General features: G+C 42.9%; 1 protein-coding gene across 1 annotated transcript in view; it reads right to left on the bottom strand.

Moving 5' to 3' along the window:
* The window catches only part of LOC126286331 (uncharacterized), a 98837-nt gene extending 92254 nt beyond the window's left edge, over positions 1 to 6583 (bottom strand). Inside the window, exon 1 of the mRNA XM_049984882.1 lies at positions 6334 to 6583. Coding sequence (XP_049840839.1) covers positions 6334 to 6415 — 82 coding nt within the window. The 5' untranslated portion in view covers positions 6416 to 6583. The remainder of the gene's footprint in view (positions 1 to 6333) is intronic.
* Positions 6584 to 25793: the final 19210 nt, after the last annotated feature.

The following is a 25793-nucleotide window of genomic DNA, read 5'->3' as shown; positions in this document are numbered from 1 at the left end:
AGTCAAATGAAGTTTGTGAGCTGCTTTCCGGTGCGCAGACTTGTGAGAGGCCTTGCGTTGTCACCGAGAAACAGAAGTTCGTTTGCATTTACGTGGCGAGGAACACGCTTAAGTCATTTCTTTAGTTTCCTAAGGCGAATAGAATACACTTCAGAGTAGATCGTTTTACCATGAGGGAGGACATCAAACAGAATAACCTCTTCAGAGTCACCAGAAGGCAGTCGCCACTACTTTACCAGTTGAGGGTGCGGCCTTGCACTGCCACTCTATGGGCTGTCGTTTTGTTTCTGGTTCGAAGTATGAACCGATGTTTCATAGTCGGTAACAATGTACGACAAAAATGGTCACGATCGGCTTCATAAGCGCAAGCTAATCGTCACAGATTGTCCTTCGTTGCTCTTTATGATCTGTTTGGTGGCGAGGAACCCAGAGGACATTTACTTTTGACTACACCAACTGGTGGACGAATGTGTCAGCACTGCCAACAGACGTCCACTTGTGCAGCTGGCTGTTTGACACCTGTCGGTCACCTCGAGTGAGAGTGTCCATACGTTCCAACACAGCAGGGATCGCAGCTGCGTGCGGCCGACCAGCACGCGGGAGATCAAACAGTAAAGGACACGACGGATTCATCAGAGAAATAGTATACATTTAGATAAATCATGTACAATGCAGGATAGGATTAGACGAGGCTAGGGCGGTAAGTAAGTCATGGCCTTATCTACGGAACCACCCTAACATTCATCTTAGCAACTTGGGAAAACCGTGAAAAACCCTGATTAGCATGGTCGAAACGCGTACGAACCTTGTTCCTCCCGAATTTGAATCTAGTGCATTAACACTGGCTTAGCCACCTCGCTCGGTATATGATTTGGAAACAAAAGGTGCTAACATCGTGCGCAAGAAGTAATATATCTTTAACATGAAATATATGGAATTTAAGCCACCCGCTACGAGTATTTTTACTATGTGTAGGCGAAACTCAATTTCAAAAAATATTACATAAAGATGAATACCGTCTTCGAAGTGTACATAACAATCAAGACGTCTGGCATAAAGTTGGTGCTGTCTAAAGGAAATGTAATTATGTATCAGATGACACTTTCTTCCGCCACTTGCGCTTCTCTAGTCGCTTATGTTTCTTTAACTTTCAAACATCACTTGTATAAAAGAGCGACGTTTGACAGATAAATTACCTTTATTTGTGGCAGGACAGGTTTATTTGTATTTTAAAATAATTATCATTCGTTTTTAGCGGTTCAAGTTGAGGTACTGTTTTATTAAAACATTGCGAGGTGCCCTGCGGTTGAATATGCAAAACAAAGTTAACGAAAGCGCTGATACTGTCTACATTAACCGATAATCTGACACGTTACATTGACATTCCTTTGTCCAATACGTCATTCTAGAGAGGACTTTACGAAATAGGAGTTGAGGGAATTATTTACGAATTTAAGTGATACCTAATGTCTGCATTGGTATTGTCACTCAATGAATGTCACCATGCAATGGAGATACCCGCAGAAAATCCGTCACTGAAGAAGTTTTGGAATACCAAAGTGTGAGGAAGCAGTCTTATCTTGTACATCCGTCTGAAGCAAATATTTAACAGCCTGCTCTGGAGGCAATATTGCAGGCAGAATATTGTGCATGTAAATTTTAGTTTAGATCAAAAGGAGAATGGAATTCATAAAGTAAAAAAACACCAACACAAATCGCAATGGATGCCGAAAATATCAAAATATTACGCAACAATGTGTTAATGACACGTTAGCAGATTATATTACGTAACCAATGAATATATAAATGTTGAAAAATAGAACTTCTCGAAATAAGCCTTTACTCGCTCTGGCCAAATCATTTTCGCACCTCATCCTTTATTCCAGGGCAGTTTGTGCCGCAAGGTATGCAGGAGAAATTAGGTTTGGTAACATTTTCGCGCGAAAAGTCCCCGGTTCGAGTCCCAGTGGAGCACATAGTTCTAGGTTTTTTTACCTTCAGTCTGAGAAATCTTAGACTGATTTCGTATTCCTCGATTTGTGCCAACTACCTTGTGCCATAGACAACTGTACGGCATAATTTAAGCAGTATTACAAAATGCAATCAGAATTTAATCCCCAGATGCAAAAACTGAAAAAGTAATCAGAGTATATCACCTTAAAAGGTGAATACGTGCAGTTCGAAAACAAATATTCAGTTGTCATGACTACGATGCCGTACTTTTCCGACAGCTCTCTTTTATAGCTGATTGGCTTTTGCAAACTGATAAGCGTCAGTAAAGTATTTTTCATGTAGAAAATAACCAAGCTTTTGAAAACTGCTCTCATTTAGTCTGCATTCATCCTCCCATGATCGGAATAAGGCCAGCATTATTCTCTCCGCACCACTACAGACGAAGCTAGTACAACTGATACTGGTTTCCTCTACCGATTTATTGATCGAATCGGAGAAATTACCAAATGTAGGTCACCGACTCTGATGAAAATTCGTCCACCTGTCACTGGAAAATTTTTACTTTCAGCTCTACCCACCATCTAATTCGAGAAAAACCATTTTTGATTCACCTGAAGTGAAAATCGAAAAATGAGAAGGCATTTCTCTAAAATGTGGCAAATGAGAAACTGCCTGCTTTGGCAGTTCACACACACACACACACACACACACACACACACACACACACAGTACTTGGGACACTGAATTGCTGATTATTTTTCGAAGTGTATTTTCCCCAAGGAAAAGTTTTCCTCAAAATCGGAAACTGGAGTTTGGTTAGAGTCTCCTTGTCAGGAGTTTATATTGGGCGTGTCGTTCGCAAACGAACGGGTGCAAAGGAACCGTTCACTACAGTAAACGGCAAGGCCGAGGAACTACTAAGGTATGGCCGTTCACCGTCAATCCGCCCGCTGTCCATCTCGTTCCCGGAACGGTCGTTGACATTCACTTTTGCCGTCCGCGGTGTCGCCTCGGTCTCTTTTCGGATAGCCCAGCCTTTCTCGTAACGCTACAGTTTTTTATAATGTTACTGGATATACGATGCTCAAATTATGGACAACTTTTTTCATACAGACTCAAACGTGTTTCGTTATCTTTTGCATTGTCAGTGGGTTTTCTCTATTCAGATCTATGAAACGTGTTTTCAGCAGCAGTCTACGAAAATTTGGCCTCGAAACAGTTTTGTTTGTTTGTTGTTTAATTTTATATTATAGGGTCATGTAGGAGCCTATGTATGTTGTCAGGTAGTAGTAGCTTGTCATCTGTCACTAAATGATGTTAAGGTGAATTTAGTTGGCGAGTTAACGACACTTTATAGCTAAGTGTAATTTCTTTGTTGTGATAACATTTTCGATTATTTACATTCAGCTTTCACAAATCATTTTCCATCTGCAGTCCTATGAGTTTCTAAGAAGCACACACACAAGCCTACACACATTTTTCATAACTTCGCTTATATCTTTTTACTTTGTCGAAACAGTTTAAATGTTTTAGTTGTGTGTCCAGACGCAGATCATGTTTATTTAGCCTTTTGTGAATGTATTTTTCATATTTTTCAGTGTTTATTGAATGTTTTTCTGGCACCGTTATCTTGGGCCACTGGTCAGTTTGGTGTTTGTCATTCAGAGAAATTTGCAGTTTATATATGCATTCCTTTTCATTCATGTTCACAGTGCATTGCCTTTGCCTACCTTTGTTAGTTTGGTTCAGTGTTTTAGTTGCTTAGATGTGATTTCTTCAGGTTTTCTCTAATTGGTGATTTTGGTTGATTTGTAAGTTATCATTGTTTGGGTTTTTCTAAGGCTATTAATTCTCTTGCCACGTTCACATTAAAATTTGTGTATAATGAGTCACTCTTTTCTGTATAATGAGGCCTTATACTGTTTCGTCTGTTATGTGCCTGTTTTGGTCCTATGTGAAATAGGGTTGTTTCTTGTTCAGTGAGATTTACTGTCAGTAACTGATTGTCAGGTTGATGATTCTTTGCAGCCTGTGTACCACTGCTGCGCTTTTGCTTTCTCCAGTTTTCTTCCATTACTTTTGTATGTGTGCCTTTTCTCTTTGTGTCATTACAGCAAAGCGAGCTGTTTATGCGTATTTATCGTGTAATTCTAAATTCAAATTCAAACTGGGCGGAATGATAAACAGCACCAGTGCACTTGATGCAAATAATCATCAGAATCAAAACACAAATCCTAGCAGAGAATAATTAACTGCCATAAATTTCACCAAACAAGACATGTGCCTATTTGAAGAAAGGTCCAAACACAGTAACACACGTCACACAAAACAATAGAAGACAACATGTCATGCTCTCAACACGTTCTAGAATCGTCATACCAAATTGTGCACACTTTGCAAGAAAATTAGTAGCTGCAGAAATAGCATAATCGGAACTCACAAATTCACCAGAATCTCCAGTAACAGAACACGTGAAGAAATTACTTCTAAGAAGCCAAAACAAAAACAGACGATACAGCGCCATATTAACAAAGGATGACAGAGGCAGTATAATATTAAACATGAATGAAAGTGAATACGTAGATGAAACACCAGATTTTTTAAATGACGACAATATCGCCAAATTGACCAATAACTCTACATCAAGGTACCAGAAGACTATTCAATAAATACTGAAAAATATTAAAAACACAGCCACACAAGGCCATATAAAAAGCATGAGACAGGAATCCAAAGGCACTCACTCTGTAGCACTAGCTACACACATACTAACCCCCACACACACATACATACACACATGCTACTGAAGAAACTACACACTTTTGAACACAACAGCAACTCCGAAAACTCTAGAGAAATAGTAGGGTAAGGAACATAAAAGATTGCACCATTTCATGTCACATCAATGTACCCTTGGGTGAAGTGGTTCGCTTGTCGGGTGGTCATACCCAACCGACTACCAGACAAGAAAAATCATTCGGTCAGTTGATGGGACAAAACGCCTACACACACCCAATTTGTCGGTCAGTCGGACGATTAGTTTGTGCGTGTAAAGGGGCTTCTACGTGTCTTGTGGTCACTGGTCGTCACGTCACCCGGCTAATGTGAAGCTTTCTGGGAAAGCATTCAGATACGGAAATTGAAGTAAAGAACCTGTTTACATCAGGTAAACAAGTTATCATGCATAAGTAAAACGTGTGTAGTCGTATTTTTTTCTGGAAATTTATCTAAAATCAATGTAGCATCCCAAATTAGATAAAAAAAAGGAACGGGTCCTAGAAATGTACCAACACCTGTGAAATATTCCCAAACATATAACCGGTACTAGTTCACCTATCTCAGCTTGTCCTCATCAACACCGAACTGACTCGCCATTTGGTTGGAAGTATTACTCCTTTGGCCTTTTTTTAGTTATACTTGGACTTATAAATTACTGACACAGGAAACTTCAGTCTCGCTTCTCTGAACGACTGTGCTGTGTATAGCTATAAACCGAGTTGTGTGTCTTTTTCCGTGACTAATATGTTTGCGAAATTTCAAATGGCTCTGAGCACTATGGGACTTAACTTCCGAGGTCATCAGTCACCTAGAACTTACAACTACTTAAACCCAAACTAACCCAAGGACATCACACACATCCATGCCCTAGGCAGAATTCGAACCGGCGACCGCAGCGGACGCGCGGTTCCAGACTGTAGCGCCTAGAACCGCTCGGCCACCCCAGCCGGCGCGAAATTTCATTCCAGCGCGTAACCCATAACTACGCAATCCGCTTTTAATCCACAACCGCAGCTGATGCGCCTAACATTATAGGACTTTGCTGATACTGTCGTCTTGTCAACATGAACTGCATGTAAAATAAATAAAAAAAATCTTGTGGTCAAATAATGTTTCGAATAAGGACTATTCGAGCTTAACTATAAGTGAAGTCCATCAAAAATACGTTCTGCGTACGTCAATGACCGTGTACGAGGATATTTTCTGCAGACAGGCATCTGTGTGGACATACAAAAAAAAAAAAAAAAAAAAAAAAAAAAAAAAAAAAAATAGCACTAATGAAAACAATTTGGATAGTAACCACTTGTTACCGGTTTTGGGACACACGAATTTTTATGTTTGCCATCGGGCTGTACCAAATAAAAGAGAAATGGAAAATAACATGAGTGCCCTGCTTTCGGGTTGTATGCCTAAACAGGTCGTTAGAAGTTATATTTGCTTTGCATATTGTATCCGTTGCACTAGTAAAATGATATATAATTGGCAATTTATAAAAAAATGGCATTTAACAACTTATTCCTGCGAATATGCACTATATTTTTCATCCGTGGCACTCCTGTCTCTGTCTGTAGCGCATCCCTGACACTGTTTTGTGTTCCTTACCTTGCGAGTGGTCCATCCAGGCGGGCAGACCCGCCGCCGGCGTCAACAGCGGCAGAAAGCACAGCAGGAGAGGCAGCCACATGGCGGCAGAGTCTGGCGGTCACTGGCGGCTGCTGCTGCTACCACCCTTGCACGTTGAGCGGACACTGCCCGGAAATCCCTGCGCTTCGGCCCGGTCTGCTACCCCCACCAGCCCCTGTCAGCGAACGGTCAGCCGTCATGCGGCAGTTTCGTCACTGTCCGATTCGCCCTTCGGTTCAGGGAAAGTCGCTCGCGTATACCTGTCCAGCCACACATTTCCGGTCTGGATGAACCCAAACCGGCCATTGTACAATACACTCTAAAATCGTAACGAGATAACTTGAATGTTTGGTCAATAGTTCCATATCTTGGAGAGGATTCCACCTTATGCAAGACACCTTTGTAGTTTAGTTTTCACCCAGACATGTTTGAGCACTTTTTGTGCTATCTTCACTGGAATTACTTGTTTACTTTCCTTCTGAAAAATTGTTGTTACATGTTAATCTTAGAAGAAAGCACAAAAAGCTCTGAAACATGTCTGGGTGCAAACAAAACTACAAAGGTGTTTCACGTAAGGCGGAGTCCTCTACAACTCTCTTAGTACGGAAGAAGAACTGCAACATGCACAAGATGATTAGCTCAATATCTTCTATTGAGCCAAAACGCAACATTTTGCAACTTAACAATATCTTCAAATAAGACAAACATAATGACTTTCAAAGGAAAGAATTCAGTCAGATGCCGGCCGATGTGGCCGAGCGGTTCTAGGCGCTTCAGACTGGAATCGCAAGACCGCTACGTCACAGGTTCGAATCCTGCCTCGGGCATGGATATGTGTGATGTCCTTAGGTTGGTTAGGTTTAAGTAGTTCTGAGATCTAGGGGACTGATGAACTCAGATGTTAAGTCCAATAGTATTCAGAACCAATCCAGTCAGATGAAAAATAATGATTTGATTTTTATTATATGGCCTACAAAGGACCACTTTAGTCAATATTATGAATTAGGTTCTTCTGGTTTTTATTGATCCATTACTTTTTCATTCTTTCAGATCGTGCCTTTTTCTCCTCATCCGAATTCACCCTTCCCATTCTCCTTTAATTTTTATTGGTAAATGTAAAAGACGTGTGACTAGGGCCTCTCATAGTGTAGACCGTTCGCCGGGTGTAAGTCTTTTGATTTGACGCCACTTCGGCGACTTGAGCGTCGATGAGGATGAAATGATAATGATTAGGACAACACAACGCCCAGACACTGAGCGGAGAAAATCTCTGACCCAGCCGGGAATCGAAACCGGACCCTTAGGACTGACAGTCTGTCGCGCTGACCTCTCAGCTACCGGGGGCGGACATTTTTATTGGTAGCGCTGCTATCTTGCCTTTCAAATCCTCCATCGTAATCTGTAATTTAATCATGTTCTCTTTGATCTCTGCGATCCATCTAATTCCACTCTTACTCTACTCCATAACTTCTCAATTATTCTCCTAATAATTATGTTTGTTGTTACCCTCATCGAATGTCCTAGGAAAGAGATACGTGTCTTTCTCATTGTACTTATGATGCGACTTTGGTTTTAACTATGACAAAGACATTGAGAAGAAGGTTAATAAATATCAAGCTACGTGCGAAACAACTGGAAGAAGCCGAACAGGGTGCGCGGTGGTTAGCACACTGGATTCGCATCCGGCCATCCTGATTTAGGTTTCACGTGATTTCCTTACATCGCTTAAGGCAAATGCCTTCATAATTCCTTCAAAAGGGGCATCCTTCCCTGATCCGTGATTGAGCTCCGTCTCTAATAACCTCGTTGTCGACGGACGTTAAACACTAATCTCGTCCTCCCCCACTAAATAAAAAGGACTTCGGGAAGAGAAACTAATGAAATTCTATCAAGTTATGGCTTTACCTACTCTTGTGTACGGTTCCGAATCATGGAGTCACAAGGAAAAAAGGGAAAGAAAAATCACTTATACAAGCTGCAGAGATGAAATTCTTGAGATACACTAGAGGTTGTAATAAAATGGCTGAAATAAACAATAAAACAGTAAGATCAGAATTAAAAATCTTTTCATTTAAATACGCGACAGAAGAGAATAAATAGACTGAAATGGAAGGATCATGTTGATAGAATGACAGAAAAAGATGGACAAACGCGATAATTAATTATTGGCCGACTGCAAAGAGAGACCTAGGCAGACCTCGTAAGAGATGGTTGGATTGGTGACAGACATCGCAACAGGTGATTACAACACCTAATCCTTGAAAGGAGATGATGATAAAGATGATGACGATAATGATGATCTTCTGTTCTGCTTTGCCAGTTTTGATTAGCATCTAAAACTAACCGCCAGCGAAAGAATAATTTACTCATTCCATAAACATGACATTTATTGAGAACTAATATACGTCTTGATAAATATCTACATCTACATGATAGCCCTGCAGTTCACACTTAAGTGCCTGGCAGAGGGTTCTTCGAGCCACCTTCAGGCTATTTCTCTACTGTTCCACTGTCTAACAGCGCTTGGTAAAAGTGAACACTTAAATCTTTCTGTAAGAGCTCTGATTTCTCTTATTTTTATTATGATAATTATTTCTCCCTATGTACGATAAGCTGGCGACGATTAAAAATTTTCGCATCCGGAGGAGAAAGTTAGTGATTGAAATTTCGTGAAAAAATCTCGCCGTCGTTGTTTCCATGATTGCCATCCCAATTCGCTTATCGTAACCGTGACAATCTCACCACTGCCTCGCAATAATACAGAAGGAACTGTCTTCCTTTGAACTTTTTTGGACGTCCTCCGCAATCCCAGTCTGGTACTGATCTCTTACAATACTCTGGCAAAGAACGAATGGGTGCACTGTACACGGTCGCTTTAGTAAATATATCTCAATTAATTATCATCTCGATCAGTCCATTACGCCTTCATTCTGTCCAAGTGGCAACTTTGCTTCCTTATGGGCCCGTGAACCACCTGCTCTTTCGTTCTCGGAATCCCTGGATTTTGGTTGGCGGTCTTCATTAAAATCTCTCTGTTGTGATTCGCTTGTTGTGTTCCTCTCTTTTATTTCCTACCCTTGAATTCCTGAATCAAGTTAATAGCCGGTGCTGTGTTGTTTATGTTCGTAGAATTATTCTCATCGTTATCTCTGATGACATACACCCGAAGAGCCCAATACAGTGTAGGCCCCCCGCGAGTACGCAGAAGTGCCGCAGCGCAACGTGGCATGGACTCGACTAATGTCTAAAGTAGTGCTAGAGGGAAATAGCACCATGAATCCTGCACGGCTATCCATAAATCCGTAAGAGTGCGGGAAGGGGTGGAGATCCCTTCTGAACAGCGCACTGCAAGGCATCCCAGATATGTTAAACAATGTTCATGTCTACGGAGTCTGGTGGCCAGCGGAAGAACTCAGAGGAGTGTTCCTGGAGCCTCTCTGTAGCAATTCTGGACGTGTAAGGTGTTGCATTTTCCTGTTGGAATTGCCCAAGTCCGTTGGAATGCACAATGGACATGAGTGGATGCAGGTGATCAGACAGGATGCTTACGTACTTGTCACCTATCAGAGTCGTATCTAGACGCATCAGGGGTCCCATATCACTCCAACTGCACACGCCCCACAACATTACAAAGCCTCCACCAGCTTGAACAGTCCCCTGCTGACATGCACGGTCCATGGATTCATGAGGTTGTCTTCACACCCGTACACGTCCATCCGCTCGATACAATTTGAAACGAGACTCGTCCGACCAGGCAACGTGTTTCCAGTCAACAGACCAATGTCAGTGTTGACGGGCCCAGGCGATGCCTAAAGCTTTGTGTCCCGCAGTCATCAAGGGTACACGAGTGGGCATTCGGCTCCGAAAACCCGTATAGATGATGTTTCGTTGAATGGTTCGCACGTTGACCCTTGTTGATAGGCTAGCACTGAAATTTGCAGCAATTTGCGGAAGGGTTGCACTACAGTCACGTTGAATGATTATCTTAAGTCGTCGATGGTCCTGTTCTTGCAGTATCTTTTTTCGGTCTCAGCGATGTCGGAGATTTGATGTTTTACCGGATTTCTGGTATTGACGGTACACTCGTGGAATGGTCGTGCGGGAAAATCCTCACTTCATCGCTACCTCAGAGATCCTTTGTCCCGTCACTCGTGCGCCGACTATAACGCCACCTTCAGACTCAATTAAATCTCTATAACCTGCCGTTGTAGCAGTAGTAACAGATGTTAACAACTGCGCCACATACTTGTTGTCTTAGCCGCGCGGGATTAGCCTAGCGGTCTAAGGCGCAGCAGTCATGGACTGTGCGGCTGGTCCCGGCGGTGGATCGAGTCCTCCCTCAGGCATGGGTGTGTGTGTTTGTCCTTAGGAGAATTTACGTTACGTAAAGTGTAAGCTTAGGGACTGATGACCTTAGCAGCCAAGTCCCATGAGGTTTCACACACATTTGAACATTTTTATCTTGTTGTCTTATATAAGCGTTGCCGTCCACAGCGCTGGATCTGCCTGTTTACATGTCTCTGTAATTGAATACGCATGACTATAATAGTTTCATTAACTCCAGTGCATTTTAATTCCTGCAGAGAAACACAATTATATCTTCATAAATGCTGATTTGATTTTCAGCATTTCTCTTACGTAGTTTCTCATTTGGCCGCAGGCTACTGCATATCCCCTCTTACGTTGAAATCAGAATCTTCAAGATATTCCATTGTACTCCCTGTTTCATTCAGTATTATCAGCAGCGTACCTTTTCCTCGATTTGCAGTTCACACGTTTCTTAATATTTACTGCAGCTCAAATTCTAGTAGTTCTGTTGATGTTATCTACGCCCCCCCCCCCCCCTATTCATTTCTGCATCTACTTCCAAACTCTGCGAATTAACTTGAAGTGCATGCCAGAGGGTACTCCCAATTTTATCAGTTATTGCAGCTTATTCCCATACCTTCACTAAGGAGCGCCCGATGAACTGTTATTTAAATGGCTCTGTGAATCCTGCAATTAATCTAATGTTGTCTTTACCATCTCTACGGGAGCGAAACATAAGCGTTTGTAGTATATTCGTAGAGTCATCACTTAAAGCCGGTTCTTGAAACTTTGCGAGTGAACATCATTCTCGAGACAATTCTCTCAACACTCTCAACGGGTCAAAGAAATTAGCGAAAATTTGTGTTGCCCTTCTGGGTATAGGTTTAATATTCTCTGTTAGATCTATCTGGTACGCGTCCCACACATTTAACTGATAATCTTCGATAGGTCGCACGAGTGTTTTGTAAGCAATCTCCTTTGTAACCTAATTCTATTTGCTTGGTTTTCTACCAGTAAACTAAAAAGTCTGCCAAGTGCTTTACCTACGACTGAGCCTATGTGGTCGTCCCATTTTATATTTCTGCAAAATGTCACACGCAGGTATTTTTATGTGTTAACTGATTTCAACTGTGACTCGTTGATACTGCAGTCATATGATATTACGTTATCTTGTTTTGTGGAATGAACAGTTTTACCTTTCTGAACATTTAAAGCAAGTTCTCAATTTTTGTACCACCCTGAAATCTTATTAAGACAATATTTGTGCAGCTTTGTCAGGCAGTATTTCATTACAGATCTACAAGCAGTATACCTTAAGTCTCTGGAGGAACTAAGTGATTCCGACGATAGGAAAAAAAGCACAGATCATGCACGTTTTTAAGAAGAGTCGTCAAACAGACGCTCGAAACTATGGAACTATATCTCTGTCAGTTGTAGAATAATGGAACATGCTTTATACTCGCATATTATGATATTTCTGGAGGTTGAAAATCTCCTCTGTAGGAACCAACAGGAATTCCGCAAACAATGATCGTGCGAAACCCAAGTCGCTGTGTCCGTCCACGAGAAAGCAGTAATTACAGGCGCACAAGAAGTTGCCGTGTTCATTGACTTCTGGAAGCCACTCTACACTGTTCCGGATTGCTTCCTAATGAACGAAATATGAGTGTACGGAATATCAGACCAACTGTGTGACTGGACTGAAGAGGTTCCTGCATACAGAACACAGCACGTCATTCTGAACGGAGGGGAATGTTCTGATACAAAAGTAACTTCGGACGTATTCAAGGGGAGTGTTTATATATATATATATATATATATATATATATATATATATATATATATATATATATATATATATATATATGACCATGTAGATAACACTGGAAGTTCCACGAGTTTATTCACAGATGCTGTTGTTGTATAAAGAGGCTGAGATGCTAGAAACTTGTATCGAAATGCAGGAAAACCTGCAAAGGATCAGCGCTTGGCAACTAACTCTCAACATAAACAAATTTAACGTATTGTGAATACATAGACAGAAAGACACGTTATTGTATGATTACACGATTGTAGAACAAGTACTGGAAGCAGTTATCTCGATAAAACAGCTTGGACTATTCATACGGAGCGATTTGAAGTTTCATATCAGCGCATGCTCTCAACGCATATTCCGCTGCATACTGAAAATGTCTTTCCGGATACATCCCCCAGAGTGTGGGTAAGCCATGTCTCCTCCTTTCCAGGTGTGTCAGTCTTGCAAGTTTCGCAGGAGGACTTCTGTGAAGTTTGGAAGGTAGGAGACGAAATGTTGGTGGAATTAAAGATCGGTCATTAGTTGTGCTTCAGTAGGTAGAACACTTGCCCGCGAGAAGTAGAGGTCCCGAGCTCGAGTCTCGGTGCGGTAGCCGGCCGCGATGGCCGAGCGGTTCTAGGCGCCTCAGTCTGGAGCCGCGCGACTGCTACGGTCGCAGGTTCGAATCCTGCCTCGGGCATGGATGTGTGTGATGTCCTTAGGTTAGTTAGGTTTAAGTAATTCTAAGTTCTAGGGGACTGATGACCTCAGATGTTAAGTCCCATAGTGCTCAGCGCCATTTGAACCATTTGAAGATGGTTTCATCTCCATTATTCAAAGTGACACTGATTTCTGCAAGATGTTGTTAATGTAAGACGGAACTCGACCCCATCGAAGCAGGTGAGTGTATGATGTCCTGGAGGGGCACTCTGGGACCACGTTCTAACTCTGGGGTGCCCTGAGGCCACTGGCATGGGCCTCGATTCGCCGCCATATTCTCCAGGTCTGAACACATGCGACCCCTTTTTGTGCGACTATATGATTACACGATTGTAATCATATATAGGACAAGGTGTCCAGCAATAACACCAAAATTATCGCTGAGCTGAAAACAGACATTCAGGAGGTCACTGACAGCGTTGGTGTTCCTACACTTCAGCGGGTCATACTGAGTTTTACTACAGTCAGCGCCACATTATCGCCAACGGTGGTAGGCATATGGAACATTTCATCTCAATCCGAATATCTGTAGTTACGTTTACATGTTGAATAAAGGGTGTGCACACCACAGTACGTAAATAATTTACTTTTTTTCGTATGGATCAATAATTGTCACACTGTAAAACCACTATAAAGTGACAGAAGACAGTAGATTTAGAATGTTGTTCTTGTTGTTGTTGTGGTCTTCAGTCCGAAGACTCGTTTGACGCAACTATCCATGCTACTCCATCCTGTGCAAGCCTCTTCATCTCGCAGTACCCACTGCAGCCTACATCCCTCTGAAACTGCTTACTGTACTCATCTCTTGGTTTCCCTCTACGATTTTTACCCCACACGCTCTGGCACTAAATTGGTGATCCCTTGATGTCTCAGAATGTTTCCTACCAACCGATCCCTTCCTTTGGCCAGGTTGTACCACAAATTTCTCTTCTCCCCAATTCTCTTCAGTACCTCCTCATTAGTTACGTGATCTTACCCATATAATCTTCAGCATTCTTCTATAGCACCACATTCCAAAAGCTTCTATTCCTTTCTTGTCTAAACTATTTATCGTCCATGTTTCACTTTCATAAATGGCTACACTCCATACAAATACTTTTAATACTTTTCAAAAGGATTTCCTGACACTTATATATCTATACTCGGTGTTAACAAATTTCTTTTCTTCAGAAACGCTTTTCTTGCCCCCGCCAGTTCGCATTTTGTATCGTCCCTACTTCGACCATTTTCAGTTATCTTGCTTCCGAAATGGTAAAACTCATTTATTACTTTAAATGTCTCATAACCTAATGTAATTCCCTAATCTAATTCTATTATATTCCAATATCTTCGTTTTGCTTTTGTTGATGTTCATCTTATATCCTCCTTTCAAGATACTGTCCATTCCGTGCAACTGATGTTCCAAGTCCTTTGCTGTCTCTGCCAAAATTGCAGTACCATCGGAAAACCTCAAAGCTTTTATTTCTTCCCCCTGGACTTTAATTCCTACACCAAATTTTTCTTTTGTTTCCTTTACTGCTTGTTCAATGTACAGACTGAATAACATCGGGGACGGGCTACAACCCTGTTTTCCTACTCCCTTCTTAACCGCTGCTTCCGTTTCATGCCCCTCGACTCTTATAACTGCCCTCTGGTTTCTGCACAGATTATAAATAGCCTTTTGCTTCCTGTATTTTACCCCTGCCACCTTCAGAATTTGAAAGAGAGTATTCCAGTCAACAATGTCAAAGGCTTTCTCTAAGTCTACAGATGCCATAAACGTATGTTTGCCTTTCCTTAAGCTAGCTTCTAAGGGTCAGTATTACCTCGCATCTTCCTACATTTCTTCGGATCCAAACTGATCTCCCCAGAGGTCGGCTGCTACCATTTTTTCCATTCTTCTCTAAATGATTCGCGTTAGTATTTTGCAGCCGAACTGATAGTTCTGTAGTTTTCACACCTGTCAGCATCTACTTTCTTTGGAACTGTGATTACTATGTTGTTCTTCAAGTATGAGGGTATTTCGCCTGTCTCGTACATTTTGCTCACCAGATGGGAGAGTTCTGTCACGGCTGGCTCTCCCAAGGCTATCAGTAGCTCTAACGGAATGTTGTCTACTCCTGGGGCCCTGTTTCGAGTAAAGTCTTTCAGTGCTTTGTCAAATTCTTCTCGCAGTATCATATCTCTCTTCTCAGCGTCCTCTACGTCCTCTTCTGTTTCCATAATATTGCCCTGAAGTGCATCTCCCTTGTATAGAGTCTCTATACACTCCTCCCGTCTTTCTGCTTTCCCTTCTTTGCTTAGGACTGGTTTTCCATCTGAGCTCTTCATATTCGTACAGGTGGTTCTCTTTTCTACAAAGTTCTCTTTAATTTTCCTATAGGCAGTATCTATCTTACCCCTGGTGACGTATGTTTCTACATCCTTCCGTTTGTCCTCTAGCCATTCCTACTTAGCGATTTTGCACTTACTGTCAGTCGCATTTCTTAGACGTTGGTATTCCTTTTCGCCTGCTTCATTTATTGCATTCTTATATTTTCTCCTTTGATGGATTAGAAGGGGTAATTATCTGCATTGATTTGTCATGCCAGAAGTGGTCAGAATATCATCTCAAACAACCAGTCATCAGACAACGAAGATCTGTAGATCGCATGATTCCTTCTTCTGTTATTTATTTACTTTGTCCATCTAAGCAGATGGTTTCTTGTAGTTTGTCAGCTACAGTAAACTGTGTAATGAACAGCAAAGAGAAAAAGAAAGTAACGTTATGCACTTTCTCATTTGAAATGTGTGGTAGTTAAGTGACCAGGTAAAAAATACTTGTAACAGTGCGTGGGATATGAAATGGATGAGGTACGAGAAGTGGTGGACACTGAAACAAAGACTGATACAGTAGATAAAGAAAAAGAAATACATAGATTCAGTTCAAGACGACGTAGAAACCACATCTGGTCTACCAAAGAGACTGGTCACGAAATTCATGGATGAACTATATTTGAATTAGAATGTCTAGGATTAACAAAGCTTATACATAGGAGTGATTCTTAAATGGTTATTTGAGTCACATCAACTCCGCATCAGCGTTGAAACTCGGAAGCTGCTGACGTCCGGGGAAAGACTCATACTATTGTGCGAAAATTTGCTTAGCATATCCAATACCTAATGTTGATAGAGATTGTCGCGAATATTTCGCTACTCAATAAATATCGGTTTTCCGGTAGCCGTAAAATTGATTTTAATTACAGCTCACGTAATGGTATGGGCCATTATTTTTTACCGCGGTCTATCCGTGTAGAGAATGAGAAGGAAACATTTACTGTCTGTTTGACTGCCTGAAACTAATGAACTACCGCAGAGATGTAAGATGTAAATTTCACGGACAGACGGATTAAGTGAAGATATAGTGCTCATCCACTCCCCGTATTACGGCCATGGACTTCTTCTTCAAGGGGTTACCTAAAGAAGAGGTTATGCAACAAAACAGTCTTTTTAAATTCCAAAAGTTTTCTGAGATTTGCAATTCCATCGTCCCAAGTTGTCAATGATTTCTCGATAGTGATAATCATCAGATGAACAATTTGTGGAACCAAAAATTGACATCAGGGATGCAAGATTATTCCGCCGACCACGGGTAAAATGTGAGAGAACTGCCGCTCTTGGGCAATTCCTGCAGCTCCACAGTTCAGGATCCAGTTTCAGTTCATCTTTTCTTCGGTGCTACAGTTCCAGTCTACTGTTCCCGCCGATGCTGATTATCCATTGCCGGCTTAATGCAAAGCCCCTGTTTACGACTAATCATCGGAAAATAGTTCAAATGGCTCTGAGCACTAAGGGACTTAACATCTGAGGTCATCAGTCCCCTAGAACGTAGAACTACTTAAACCTAACTAACCTAAGGACATCACACACATCGGTGGCCGAGGCAGGATTCGAATCTGCGACCAAAGCAGTCGCGCGGTTCCGGACTGAAGCACCTAGAACCGCTCGGCCACCGCAGCTGGCAATTATCGGAGAGCTAAACGCCGAGTGACTAGTAAAATCCAGATTCAAGTACCAAACGTAATAACTGTCATAGACATCAGTCCACACAGAGCTCTATAGGTTAGGGGGGTAACTTCCAGTGTGTTAGGCTAGTTAGAGCATAGTTCTTGAACTCCAGTGCCACATACATACAAAAACTCCAAGTTGAGTATCATATTCAAGTGGTCTTCAACAAGTAATCCAACACATTTTTTTCCGGGATGCATATTGGCTTTATGCAGGGTTACAATATTCGCCATTCTTTTCGGCTAAAACAACACTGTTTTTCAATACACTCTCCGTTCAATGTGATGGCCTTACGCCATCTTCCTGGGAGGGCTTGTATGTCCGCATGATACCACTCTACTGGTCGACATCAATGCCAACGGCTTGCTGCTTTAGTAACCTCCCCATCATCCACGTAATGCTTCCCGCGGAGTGCGTCCTCCATCGTGCCAAACAGGTGGAAGCCGGAAGTGGCGAGGCCCGGACTGTAGTGTGGATGAGGAAGAACAGTCTAATGAAAGTTTGTGAGCTCCTCTCGAGTGGGGAGAACTTCGTTTGCATTTTTGTGGCGCCAAACACGCTGAAGTTGTTTCCTCGTTTCCCTGGGCTAAAAGTACACTTCAGAGTTGATCTTTGCACTATGAGAGAGGACATCAAACAGAAAAATCCATTCGGAGTTCCAGAAGACTGTCGCCATGACTTTAACGGCCGAGGGTGCGGCTTTCAACTTTTTCTTCCATTCCATGGATTATCAGTCCGGAACCGCGCCGCTGCTACGGTCTCAGGTTCGAATCCGGCCTCGGGCATGGATGTATGCGATGTCCTTAGGTTTAAGTAGTTATAAGTCTAGGGGACTGATGACCTCAGATGTTGAGTCCCATAGTGCTCAGAGCCATATGAACCGTTTGAATATATTACCGTTTTGTTTCCAGCCCATCTTTCACAGTCTATGACAATGTTCGACAAAAAATATATCTTTCAGCCTCGTAAAACGCAGGCAATTTCGTACAGACAGTCCTTCGTTGATCATCATGATCTTCCGTTACGCGGTGAGGAACCCCGGGGCATACAGCTTTGAGTACCCCAAATGGTGGACGAGTGTATCAGCATTACCAAGAGTTGAGCAGGGAGCTGTTTAATTTTGATCCATCGATCACTTCGCATGAGAGTAGGCACGTTACAAAATTTCAGGATTCATAGCACTGTGCGGCTGGCAGGTACGCGGTAGATTGGACAGGTTTCGCGACCTCATTGCGGTGATGACAATGCCTCGCTCAACGACTCGCCATGCTTTTGTTCACTGCCAGGTGTCCGTAGGTATTCTGCAAGTGCCTATGAATATCTGCCGTACTCTCGATTTCCGCCTAAAGCAACTCAATGACAGGTCTCTGCTTGGAAACCACCTCCGTCACAAACGGCATCTTGTAGCCACTTGTCGGAACTTCAGAAAACCATAGGGCCATAAGCGGAATTATTTCACGATGTCCTACAACGAATTTAGCATTCATTTAACCGAAACTGGCCGAGAAAAAAAAGTGTTGGATTACTTACTGAACGCCGGCCGCTGTGGTCGAGCGGTTTTAGGCGCTTCTGTCCGGAATCGTGCTGCTACTACGGTCGCAGGTTCGTGTACTGCCTCGAGAGTGGATGTGTGTGATGTCCTTAGGATAGTTAGGTTTAAGTAGTTCTAAGTCTAGGGGACTGATGACCTCAGATATTAAGTCCCATAGTGATTAGAGACAGTTTTTTGAACTTACTGAACGCGGTAAATGGTTATTACAAATTTCGTATTTGGTCGCGCATATTAGCTTCAAAATGGCTCTGAGCACTATGGGAGGTCATCAGTCCCCTAGAACTTAGAACTACTTAAACCTAACTAACCTAAGGACATCACACACATCCATGCACGAGGCAGGTGGTAGTGGTTAGTGTTTAACGTCCCGTCGACAACGATGTCATTAGAGACGGAGCGCAAGCTCGGGTTAGGGAAGGAGTGGGAAGGAAATCGACCGTGCCCTTCCAAAGGAACCATCCCGGCATTTACCTGAAACGATTTAGGGAAATCACGGAAAACCTAATTCAGGATGGCTGGAGACGGGATTGAACTGTCGTCCCCCCGAATGCGAGTCCAACCGAGGCAGGATTCGAAAGTGCGACCGTAGCGGTCACGCGGTTCCAGACTGTAGCGCCTAGAACCGCTCGGTCACTCTGGCCGGCCGCATATTAACTGTGTTCGTTATTACGCCCTGTGCGAAGCGTTGTAGCTAATGACCTTGTACAGCAGGGAATATTCTGTAGCAAGTGGCTCATTACTTGTTACCTTGGCTGTCAGGCGCAAGAATTCCTTTAGTGAATACGACAATACATATAAGAGCAACGTCATTCCGAGGAAGTTACGATCTCTAATCGATAAATAATATCAAAAGAACTACAAAATTAGCTGCAACACCTGAAGATGATCCCTGCCTCGGGCATGGAGGTGTGTGATGTCCTTAGTTTAGTTAGGTTTAAGTAGTTCTAATTCTAGGGGACTGATGACCTCAGAAGTTAAGTCCCACAGTGCTCAGAGCCATTAGAGCCATTTGTGTTCAGTGTTCGTGAGTAGAGGCTATGTGTAACATTCTACAAGGGCATGACAGCCTTCAATACTTGTAACTTACAAGCTGGACAAAATTTGGAATCATCTACAATCTTATAACAGTGATGTAGGAGGAATTAGCAGCATCGCGCTTCTGTATATATGAGTTCAATTACACTCTAGCAGCGGTGAATGAGTGCGTCGCCTCTACGTGAGAGGGTCTCAGTAGAAAGTGTTGGAGGGCGACGCGACAGCTGCACGCCGTCTGCCGACCCAGGCGTCCTGATCGTTTTGCTGTCTCGACGCGCCGCCGCTGCCAGCCTAGTTCTCCTCACTTTGGCAGCGGTGCTCGCTGCTGCAAATCTTTCGGCCACTGGCTCTGGCCCAAGGCCGCGAAGAGACAGGCGGCGAACTCGCGCTAATTGTAGAACAATCTGCTTTTTCATCGAAGCTGTTGCTCCTGTCATATTTTCATTCAAGAATTTTTTTACTGTTTTGTGATTCTTTATACATACGTCCACAGGTTTCAAGTATCGGTTTAAAGAATTCGTGGTTCGCTGAAGCTGTCTTATAAGAAAATGTATTATTTTTCAATATTGGTCAATTCCAATCGCCGGGTCGTTTATCAAGTGTCATTTACATATGATTATACGGGGTGTGCAAGCAAAAATGATCGATATTCAAGGATATGATAGGAACTATGATTCAGAGGAAAAAGTCTTGTAAACACGGGTTCTAGAATGTATATCTTAACGGCCTATCTTGGTACTTCTTCATCTTTCATTCTGCGAAACAAATCTTTCCTACTTCAAGCTCTTTCCTTTCCATATTTTGGGAGGAGGTAGTATGGACCAAAACAAGAAAAAACTGTCTAGTAAACAAGGGCTTCAAAGTACGTACCTTAAGAACTATGGCCGGCGGGTGCGGCCAAGCGATTCTAGGCGCTACAGTTTGCGGCCGCTACAGTCGCAGGTTCGAATCCTGCCTCGGGCGTGGATATGTGTGATGTCTTTAGGTTAGTGAGGTTTAAGTACTTCTAAGGGACTGATGACCTCAGATGTTAAGTCCCATATTGCTCAGAGCCATTTGAACCATTTTGACATACTGTATACGTTTCCTCTTACCAAATACACAGCCTGAAAAAGAAATGAAGCGTGTAGAAGGGGAGGAAGAAACGAAATAAAACTTCGAGTTATGTCAGAGCTGACAAAACCGAGCCAAATTTACAAAGAACTTGGCAGTGTGAGCCCTCTTATCAGTATGACTTGGCACACCTTGCGGCCTAGTGGGTCCACAAAAGCTGTGACTGGCCCTTGACATTCGGGATACTGGCACCGGGACGAAATTGACCTCTGAGCTGATCCCGCTTGTATTCTATTGAGGACAGATCAGGGGATCTTGCAGGACATGGAAACGCCTCAACATCACGCAGGCAGTTCATAGAGATATGTGTGAACGAGCACTGTCCAGTCCAAAAATGGCACCACGATGCTGTCGCATGGAAGATAACACACGAGGAGCAGGATGTACGCGACAGCTGTTTAGCTTTTATAGCCCTAATAAGCCAAAGCAATTTGCGAGATCACCCTATTTACTGCGTCCGGTGCGTCGAAGTGATGATTCTCGTACTCGTCTCCGACGATGGAAGAACTCCAGCCACAAATAAAAACGCTGCCAAACACTAGGACAGCAGAAGGCGGTCCTCTGACTAATACAGGATGTTACAAAAAGTTACGGCCAAAATTTCAGGAAACATTCCTCACACGCAAATAAGGAAAAGATGTTATGTGGACATGTGTCCGGAAACGCTTAATTTCAATGTTAGAGCTCATTTTAGTTTCGTCAGTATGTACTGTACTTCCTCGATTCACCGCCAGTTGGCCCAATTGAAGGAAGGTAATGTTGACTTCGGTGCTTGTGTTGACATACGACTCATTGCTCTACAGTATTAGCATCAAGCACATCAGTACGTAGCATCAACAGGTTAGTGTTCATCACGAACGTGGTTTTGCAGTCAGTGCAATGTTTACAAATACGGAGTTGGCAGATGCCCATTTGATGTATGGATTACCACGGGGCAATAGCCGTGGCGCGGTACGTTTGTATCGAGACAGATTTCCAGAACGAAGGTGTCAAGACAGGAAGACTTTCGGAGCAATTGATCGGCGTATTAGGGAGTACGGAACATTCCAGCCTATGACTCGCGACTGGAGAAGACCTAGAACGACGAGGACACCTGCAATGGACGAGGCAATTCTTCGTGCAGTTGACGATAACCCTAATGTCAGCGTCAGAGAAGTTTCTGCTGTACAAGGTAACGTTGACCACGTCACTGTATGGAGAATGCTACGGGAGAAGCAGTTGTTTCCGTACCATGTACAGCGTGTGCAGGCACCATCAGCAGCTGATTGGCCTCCATGGGTACACTTCTGCGAATGGTTCATCCAACAATATGTCAATCCTCATTTCAGTGCAAATGATGAGGCTTTATTCCAGCGTGATCAAATTGTAAATTTTCACAATCAACATGTGTGGGCTAACGAGAATCCGCACGCAATTGTGCAATCAAGTCATCAACACAGATTTTCTGTGAACGTTTGGGCAGGCATTGTTAGTGATGTCATGATTGGTCACCATGTTCTTCCACCTCCGCTCAATGGAGCATGTTATCATGATTTCATACGGGATGCTCTACCTGTGCTGCTAGAACATGTGCCTTTACAAGTACGGCACAACATGTGATTCGTGCACGATGGAGCTCCTGCACATTTCAGTCGAAGTATTTGTACGCTTCTCAACAACAGATTCGGTGACCGATGGATTGGTAGAGACGGACCAATTCCATGGCCTCCACGCTCTCCTGACCTCAACCCTGTTGACTTTCATTTATGGGGGCATTTGAAAGCTCTTGTCTACGCAACCCCAGTACCAAATGTAGAGACTCTTCGTGCTCGTATTGTGGACGGCTGTGATACAATACGCCATTCTCCAGTGCTGCATCAGCGCATCATGGATTCCATGCGACAGAGGGTGGATGCATGTATCCTCGCTAACGGAGGACATTTTGAACATTTCCTGTAACAAAGTGTTTGAAGTCACGCTGGTACGTTCTGTTGCTGTGTGTTTCCATTCCTTGATTAATGTGATTTGAAGAGAAGTAATAAAATGAGCTCTAACATGGAAAGTAAGCGTTTCCGGACACGTGTTCACATAATATATTTTCTTTGTTTGTGTGTGAGGAATGTTTCCTGAAAGTTTGGCAACACCTTTTTCTAACACCCTGTATATTCTACACTATTGGACATTAAAATTGCAACACCAAGAAGAAATTCAGATGATAAACGGGTATTCATTCGACAAATATATTATACTAGAACTGACATGTGATTACATTTTCACGCAATTTGGGTGCATAGATCCTGAAAAAACAGTACACAGAACAACCACATCTGGCTGTAATAACGGTATTGATACGACTGGGCATTGAGTCAAACAGAGCTTGGATGGCGTGTACAGGTACAGTTGGGCATGCAGATTCAACACAATACCATGGTTCGTCAAGAGTAGTGACTGGCGTATTGTGACGAGCCAGTTGCTCGGCCACTATTGACCAGACGTTTTCAATTGTTGAGAGATCTGGAGAATGAGGAGGCCAGGGCAGCAATCGAACATTTTCTGTATCCGGAAAGGCCCGTACAGGACCTGCAAGATGCAGTCGTGCATTATCCTGCTGAAATGTAGGCTTTCGCAGGGATCGAACGAAGGGTAGAGCCACGGGTCGTAACACATCTGAAATGTAACGTCCACTGTTCAAAGTGCCGTCAATGTGAACAAGAGGTGACCGAGACGTGCAACCAATCACACCTCATACCGTCACGCCGGGTGATACAGCAGTAGGGCGATGACGAATATACGCTTCCAATGAGCGTTCACCATGTCGCCAAACACGGATGCGACCATCATGATGCTGTAAAGAGAACCTGGATTCATCCGAAAAAATGACGTTTTGCTATTCGTGCACCCAGGTTCGTCGTTGAGTACACCATCGCAGGCGCTCCTGTCTGTGATGCAGCGTCAAGGATAACCGCAGCCATGGTCTCCGAGCTGATAGTCCATCCTGCTGCAAACGTCGTCAAACTGTTCGTGCACCTGGTTGTTGTCTTGCTAACGTCCACATCTGTTGACTCAGGGATCGAGACGTGGCTGCACGATCCGTTACAGCCCTGCGGATAAGATGACCGTCATCTCGGTTGCTAGTGATACGAGGCCTTTGGGATCCAGCACGGTGTTCCGTATTACCCTCCTGAACCCACCGATTCCATATTCTGCTAACAGTCATTGAATCTCGACCAACGCGAGCAGCAATGTCGCGATACGATAAACCGCAATCGCGATAGGCAACAATTCGACCTTTATCAAAACGTGATGGTACGCATTTCTCCTCCTTACACGAGGAATCACAACAACGTTTCACCAGGCAACGCCGGTCAACTGCTGTTTGTGTATGAGAAATCGGTTGGAAACTTTCCTCTATAGTCGTTTTCGATTGTGGGACTACAGGTGAACTCAGTGTGGCTCTGGCTCTGAGCACTATGGGACTCAACTTCTGAGGTCATCAGTCCCCTAAAACTTAGAACTATTTAAACCTTACAAACCTAGGGACATCATACACATCCTTGCCCGAGGCAGGATCGAACTTGCGACCGTAGCGGTCTCGCGGCTCCAGACTGTAGCGCCTAGAACCGCACGGCTACTCCGGCCGGCGAACTCAGCTTGTCTCAGTTCGAATGGACTAGTTTTACGTTTTGATGTTGTATGCTGAAGAAATCCGCAGCCGATCTTAATGTCATTGACAGTGTAATTATAGTTACTTTAAGAAATACGTCTTCATTCTGAGGTGATAAATAGGGTTACAAGTGCTTGTTGTGGTCATCTTCAGATCATACGTGTCTAAATTAACATATTTTCTAGTATTTTATAAAAAAAAATAGCGAAAGGTGCCACTGGAAGAGAAGAAATAAAAATAAATTTTCGGTTATAAAAATACCACATTATCACAGTTCTGACTACGTCTGAAAATTTCAATTTTACCATAGCAGAGATTTAAATAAAATGTAAGAAGCAAATGAATAAGAACCAAATTGACGAGGCAGATATTTGCGTATGCAGTATTCCGTTTGTCACAAGTCGCTGTAAGTGAAAACTTTGAAACGCGATGTCACAAATAAAAATAAGCATCAATGGTTTCGATTTTTTATGTATAAAACCTTAGAAACTTTACATACTGACCTGGTTCGTGGTTTTATATTACGTATCGTGGATGTTTTTTCTGTAAGATAGCTTAATTGCTTATTTTATGATGCATCTCCATCGCAGGTAAGGCAGATGGCAAAGTGACTCGCTGGAAGAATCCTCAGAGAGTGTAGTCCATCCGCAAAGGAAGTAGCTTATACAACCCTCGTTCGACCAAAAGCTGATTGTCGATCGTCAGTCTGGGATACGTACTAAATTTGATTCGAAAAGAAAACAGAGATTATGCAAAAAATGAGCAGCGCGAGTTGTCACAGGTTCATTTAGTAAGTGCGAAGGAGTCGCGGATATATTCATCCAACTTCAATGGCAGGGGCTACACGAGAAGAGTTGTGCATCACGGTTTGGTTTGCTGTTAAAATTTCTAGAGCGTACATTCCAAGAAGAACTATCTCATATATTGTTTCCTTCTACAGATACATCTTGAAAATACCATAAAACTGAAATTCGTGTCTAGAACAGGAAAGGGTGGAGAAGGGGCTGGGGGTGGGGGGAAGTAACAGCGGTACACAAGGTATCCTCCGCCACACGTCATAAGGGGGGCTTTAGAGTATAGACGCAGATGTAATAATGTAGAAGTAATTATAAAAAAAAGCAGGATTGATTTGGATTTTGATATAACGGTGGGTCTACGAGAATTGGTGAGGAATTAGTAGGGAAGTCATGGCGTAGGGACGAGGATTTATTTTTTTCTTTTCTTTTTTTGAGTTCTTAGTCTTATAA

Source organism: Schistocerca gregaria, chromosome 1, assembly GCF_023897955.1.
Source record: "Schistocerca gregaria isolate iqSchGreg1 chromosome 1, iqSchGreg1.2, whole genome shotgun sequence".
Classification (NCBI taxonomy): Eukaryota; Metazoa; Arthropoda; class Insecta; order Orthoptera; family Acrididae; genus Schistocerca; species Schistocerca gregaria.
The sequence above is the reverse complement of the archived record's forward strand: the minus strand, read 5'-3'. Positions and strand labels throughout refer to the sequence as shown.